At 51.4% G+C, this 6,027-nt stretch overlaps 1 protein-coding gene across 1 annotated transcript; it reads right to left on the bottom strand.

Moving 5' to 3' along the window:
• Window positions 1-914: 914 nt before the first annotated feature.
• On the bottom strand, window positions 915-4,759 carry LOC113934861. Its single transcript, XM_027616432.2, has 5 exons — window positions 4,693-4,759; window positions 2,123-2,809; window positions 1,355-1,510; window positions 1,118-1,170; window positions 915-1,016 (listed from the first exon to the last, which is right to left on the bottom strand). Exons 1-5 carry the CDS (start codon window positions 4,757-4,759, stop codon window positions 915-917), a joined length of 1,065 nt encoding a protein of 354 aa, XP_027472233.2.
• Window positions 4,760-6,027: the final 1,268 nt, after the last annotated feature.

The raw sequence follows: 6,027 nt of genomic DNA on the forward strand, positions 1-6,027 counted from the left end.
GGGGGGGGAGGAGAGAGGAAAAGGGAGCGAGGGGGGAGGCTGTCACCTCTCCCACGTTCCTGGTTGGGGAGCCCCAAGAGCCTTTCTTTCCAGGACCAAGTGCCCCAAGTGGACACAGGGCAAGGCAGGGCAAGGCAGGGCAGGGCGGGGCAAACCCAGGCCACAGCTCGGGTCCAGGGAAATCTCATGACTGCAGTGTTTTGCGGCAGGTTTCCCAGCTGCTCGGGGGCGGGAGGCAGCGTGGGGTGGTGGGGGCGAGGAGGAGGGTGGGGAAGAGGAGGAGGGAAGTAAACAGGAGGCCACAGAGAGAGCCAGTTCCCTGCGTTCAGAGAACACCAGCCGCCTCCGGTCCCCGGTGGGTGGCTGTCTGTGTGCAAATGAAACAGGGAGGGGAAGGGAGAGAGGGAAGGGTAAGCACGCACTTCTCGGCTGTTATCCACCCACCTCGCTTTTCCCGCCCCTCCAGCCCACTCCCCTCTGGGGTGAGCGGGTGGGAAGGAGATGTTCATGAAGCGCCCACCCCCAAGTACGCGTCGCTGCTTTAGCTGTCTGTGAATCAGACACTGTCTCAGTAGCTCGTCACCTGCGCTCAGGAGGGGAACAGGGGGCGGCCCTGGGAGAGGGGAGGTTGGGTAAGTGGAGGACCCAGTACTGGCCAGAGCGCGGGGTGACGCCTGGGGCTGGGAAGAAGGGGTGTCTACCTCCCAGCACCTACGCAGATCCTGACCCGGTCCCCAGGACAGCGGGCCAGAGGGGTGGGACGGCGGCTTGGGGGCACAGCTTGAGCGGGAATTGGCAGCAGGGGTGGGGCCGTGAGGGGGGGGGGTGGGAGTGTACCACCCCGGGAAGCGATGGGGTGCCGGGCTGGCGGGGGCCGCGGGGCAAGCTGCTGCCCGCCGCCTGCCCGCGCGGGGTTATGCGAGGTAACCGCGAGCCGGGAGGAGGAGGGAGGCGGCGGGGGCCGCGGGCCGGGGTGTCTGGCGCTCGTTGGACAAAGAGATGATGAAACGTGAGCGCTATATTTACCAAGGGGGTGGAGACCGGGCGGGGGGGGGGGTTGGTAAAAAGGACAAACTGTTCCACAACAACCACAGGAAACACAGCCCATCTGACTCACCGGGAGGGCCGCGCCGACCCCCTCGCGGGCGTAGCCCCGGGGCAAGCGCGAGGCTGGAGGGTGTGGATGCCCCCGGCCGACCCACCCGGGGCGCTACGGCTGGGGGTTGGGTTGATTTATATAAATAAAGACACCTTAGATCCCAGGGCCGCGTGCGTGCGCACGTGTGTCTGTGGATTTTGTGGGGCAGGAGAGAGCGCGGAATGGCAGGAACGTTTCCTAACCCCATGGCCCGACCATCGCAGGCGAGATTGCCTGCAAACTCCTGCGAGCAGGATTCCTGCAAAGTCATCTCCTCCCGCACGGCCCGGCCGGCCGGCCCGCCCCGCCCGCGGACAGCAGCACCCGCCTCCCTGCGCTCCCCTTGCTCCCGCCCCAGCCTTGCTCGCAGCGCTAAGAGTTGGGGTGCGGTGCGGGCTATGTTTAGAAGCTGATGTCATCCCGACACCCTACTCCGCAGTGATCCCAGGGGAGACCGCAGGGCAGGTTTTCCTCCTCTTCGCGGGCGCGGGGGATGGGGAAGGTGCCTCTCTCCACTCCCCAACCCCCGCCAACACACACACACACGCATACACCCCTATGCTACTCCGAGGAGTTAAAAAGAAAAAAAAAAAATGCAACTCGATAGAGTTATGAAACAGGGTGGTGGGGGCGGTACACGCCAGCGGAGGACGCAAACCCTAGGGCTTGGGCCTCGAGGGGCCAACAGCCGGCCCCCGCCCACTCTCACCCCCGCCAGCCTTCCCCACCTCCCGCCGGGGTGCGGGGGCTAATTTCAAGGTTAGCTCACGTGGGCGCGGGCGCCCGGAGCTCCTTGCACGAGTTTGGGGCGGGTTCCTCATCCCCCAATCTAGGGCAGTTTGTTCAACTGCAGTAAAGGGAGCTTGATGTTCCAGCAGGGAAGGGATTTCTGAGAACTGGGGCTGTCCTCAGATGAACTCGGCTCCTCCGGCTGCTGCTGCGGCGGCCGCCTGCGGAAGACTTTTTAAAAGGGCGATGCCAGGCCGGGGCGCGCCGCCCGCCAGTCGGCTGCGGGAGCCGAGCGCCCGCCCCCGAGCGCGGGTGATGCACGGTGCGCCGCGCAGGGCCTCTCCGCGCGCGGGGGGCTGCTAGCTAAACTTATCCTCCTGCATATGTATGAACGTGTGGCCTTTCTGCTCGGCAAAGGAGAGGCCTGGAGTTTTTGCGGAAGGCTGCTAAGTGCAGCGAGAGCGAAGTAGGGCGTTGTGCAAGTTTTCGCGCGGGCCGGAGGCCCCCCTCCCCCCAGCCCCTGCGTGTTAACTGACGTTACGGCCACGGGCGTTTTGGCAGATAGGTCTTTACCTGATTGTGTTTCAAATCCAGAACACTGCCTTTGCTGGGAGCCCCGATCCCTTCGGCCCGCCTCCTCCTCCTCCCCAAACTCACCACTTTCCCCTAATTCCCCAGCTCTCACTAAAGTGAACGCTACTTTTCCCCCAGATATATGCTGTGTGCCTAGGTGGACGCGCTGGAGCCGAAGGACCTGGGTCCTGAAGGAAGTCTGGATCCAGCCCAGAGTGAGGTCCGACACGTGATCCCCTACCCCCAGCGGGCCATCTGTTCTCCTCCTTCCTTCCCGCCTGGAAGCTGGCAGCTCTGCCCAGCACCGTCCACGCCTCCCAGCAGGAAAGAGTGAGAAAAGCCAGAGTTCTAATCTAAACCTCTCCGGGTCTTGGGCAAAGATGAGACTGGGCAATAAGTATTTTAGATTAAGCCCCAGGTGGTAAGCTCCACCCAGAGTTGGGGAAACTCTGCGCAGGGTTCAGTTTGGATTAAAATCTCCAGGGAAGGGGACTGGGAATGGGCTGCCTTCGCCTGGAGATACCTCTGCTGCGGCTAGGGTGGAAAATCTGCACAAGCTAGCTTGAAGAGAGAAAAAGCAAGACCATGAAATTAAGGAGGAAAGGATTTAAGGGATTCCGGACAAGTTTATATTGTGCCTGCTATCCCATTAAATATTGATTTAAGACATTCTGACCTTCATTGCCATGAAGACCTGTTTGTAGATGCACAGCAGATGAGATGGTGTTTAAAGAACCCAAGTCTTGCTCAGTTTTTTTCCCTATGATTTTGGGGGGGGGGTTGGGGGGAAATCCCAAGTGTATTTGGAGTTTGTAAGGGACTAGGGAGATGTATTCATCTAATGCCCTTAATTCACAGATAAGGAAATAACTCTTAAGAGGTTGCCTAGGGTCATGCTGCTCATCTCAGGCCCAGGAGGCCCCTTCTCTGCCCCACGCTGGCCTAAGCACGTGCTCAAAGAATCAGCTCAGGGTAGGCACTACCTCTTCTAGAGGTGATAATGATAATTATTTTAGGATGCACAGAAAATAAGACTTCTGGCTACAGGCCCATAAACGGTTGTTCTTGAGAACTTGGATAATAAAGCCAAGCCTTAGACAGAATTTAGAGATGAAAACACATAATCTAGAAGCACAGTTACGGTCTGAATTCCCGTGCTCCTCCCAGTTGGTTTGTGTTGATTTGAAATGTGTATTTACAAAGACTACACTGGGGCAAAACAGACCTCTCATATTTATGTGGCATAATATATACTTTACTGGTAAATTATTCATTGTAATTAGGAATGATTCCTATTAATTTGGGACAATTTACTTTGCCAGAATTTAATTGGGACAACTACATGCTGGCAAAACAGTGTAAGCTGATTTTAATCAAAGAACTATTATAACACACATCCCAACAGAGCAAGGGGAGCTTGTTGTTACACACACACACAAAATCCTGATGTAGCAATTATTACTTGTGATATATGTTTTGTGGTATATATAATTTGTTTTTAACATATAAATCTCATGGAGGATAGACTGTCTTTTCATTCCTGTACTCCCCCATGCCTAACTCCCTGACTGAAACATAAGTATCTAGAGAAGGAATGAGTGGAAAAAGAGATAAAGGGGAAGGTATTCTATAATTTTAGAATTTCTGGGTTTAAAAAGCTATTCTAAATCAAGTCAAGCAGCAGATACATTTATAAATATGTGAGAGAAACTCGTGTGCGTGAAATCTGTTTTATTACTTTCTTCTATAACTGTGAAATGAATGAGTTGGAAGAATTCAGGGTTTATGTCCAGTCCCAACAAAATTAAATTAAAGGTAATTAGAAGAGGGCAAGAAGCAAGGGAGGGGAAAGTTTATATTTTTCAAAAAAACCTATGATGATTGATTCATTCAAGTTCCTGGATTACAATGTCCAAGGAAAGATAGACTTTCCTTCTTTTCTAGAATAACCTCAATGTTAATTAACTCTAGGGCAATCTGGAGGTGCCCCGTGCAATGCCTGTTGCAATGCAAGTTCAAGAGACTGTGCAGGAGGTGATCATAGAGACCCTGGAGAGATCCCATTGGTATTTGTGCTGGACCTTAAAGAAGCAAGCAAAGGTGCAATTTCTAAATGATCATGTATCCTTGGGGACAGAGGTTGTCCCAGAAAAATTATGAAGTAGGCAAACTCCCCTGCGCTTCAGTGAATTCTTTTCTAAAATTAAGGGGATTGGAATACAAGAACTTTAAGCGGCTTCACTTTTACATACCATGATGTACCTGCTTTACCGTGATGGTGATGATAATATTCTCAGTTGACCGCCACCCCTTTTCCATACTTCGCTTTTCCATATAGTCAACCTACTGCTATCGCTTCCTGTACCCCTTCAAAAGCAAAGTCAAAATAAACTATACTGGCCTTCAAACTGGGAGGGCTCATATGGAACTCTAAAGACCTCTCTAAAGACCAGGAAATTGATGTAACTTTCCCAAACTTTAACCAAAGGCTAACAGCCAGTGGGGGCCATGGCTGGACCTCAGCAGGTCTGCATCATACAGAGGTAGGTACCTCTCACACCCCATTAGGAAAATCAATGTATTTTTAACCAATTGTGTCCACCGTTCGCCTCCTGCAAGAGACATTAGCCCTAGATTCTTTTCTCAGCTATCATGATGGAAAACAACCCATCATTCATTCAGAGGGAGAGGCATTAGACTCCAAGACCCATGCTAATCATTGATCAAGTAATGCCACAATATTCAAAAGCTAAGGATCTCTGGCTTGTTCCAGTTCTTAAGAATCTGTTTAGCACAGTTAATATTTCACAAAATCGAAGAGTTCGGTTGTTGTAAAGCCCAAAGGGCTTGGAATCAATAGATTTATGGTTTGAATTGAGCTCTGTCACTATCTACCTGATAAGATAGACAAGTCACATCTCTGTGTCTCAGTCTTCACAGCTGTAAAATAAGGGAAGAGAAACAAGCCCTGAAATCCATCCAGGGGGTCGATGGAAAGAAAATGGTGTCTTTTAAAAAATCATACAAATTTTGCATTTGTTTATTTTCTTTTTATTTTCATGAGTGTTTGCTTTATATATTTGTGCCGGTTAATATGCATATGCATATTCTGAAATGTTACATCTTCCAGAAGAATTAAACCTTTTATCAGTCATTCTCTCTTTTTAAAAAATTATGTTTGTTGGGGCGCCTGGGTGGCTCAGTTGGTTAAGCATCTGCCTTCGGCTCGGGTCATGATTCCAGCGTCCTGGGATTGAGCCCCCGCATCCAGCTCCCTGCTCCGCGGGAAGCCTGCTTCTCCCTCTCCCACTCCCCCTGCTTGTGCTCCCTCTCTCGCTGTCTCTCTGTGTCAAATAAATAAATAAAACCTTTAAAAAAATAAAAATAGATAAAAATTGTTAAAGTGTAAAAAAATAAATCATACAAATTTTTGTCTCCAGTTCATTGACGGTGGGTTACAGTAGCTTCAAAACAGAACTAAAATAACTTGCCTAGAATAAATTGCACTAGGGAAGGAGAGGAATGAAAAGGCATCACAGAAGCAAAGATGGGGTGTTTCCGCGTAGGAATCGTGAGCCATTAAAAAA

This window comes from Zalophus californianus, chromosome 13, assembly GCF_009762305.2.
Source record: "Zalophus californianus isolate mZalCal1 chromosome 13, mZalCal1.pri.v2, whole genome shotgun sequence".
Classification (NCBI taxonomy): Eukaryota; Metazoa; Chordata; class Mammalia; order Carnivora; family Otariidae; genus Zalophus; species Zalophus californianus.

Excerpts from the sequence above, each read along its gene's own strand:
- LOC113934861 (XM_027616432.2), bottom strand. The coding sequence starts at position 4,759 with ATGGAAAAGGGGTGGCGGTCAACTGAGAATATTATCATCACCATCACG. Across the intron at positions 2,810-4,692 it reads GGTAAAGCAGGTACATCATG|ACCCGGAGAGGTTTAGATTA; the intron begins GTATGTAAAAGT and ends TCTTTGCCCAAG. Across the intron at positions 1,511-2,122 it reads CTGGCGGGCGGCGCGCCCCG|CGCTGCGAGCAAGGCTGGGG; the intron begins GCCTGGCATCGC and ends CCCAACTCTTAG.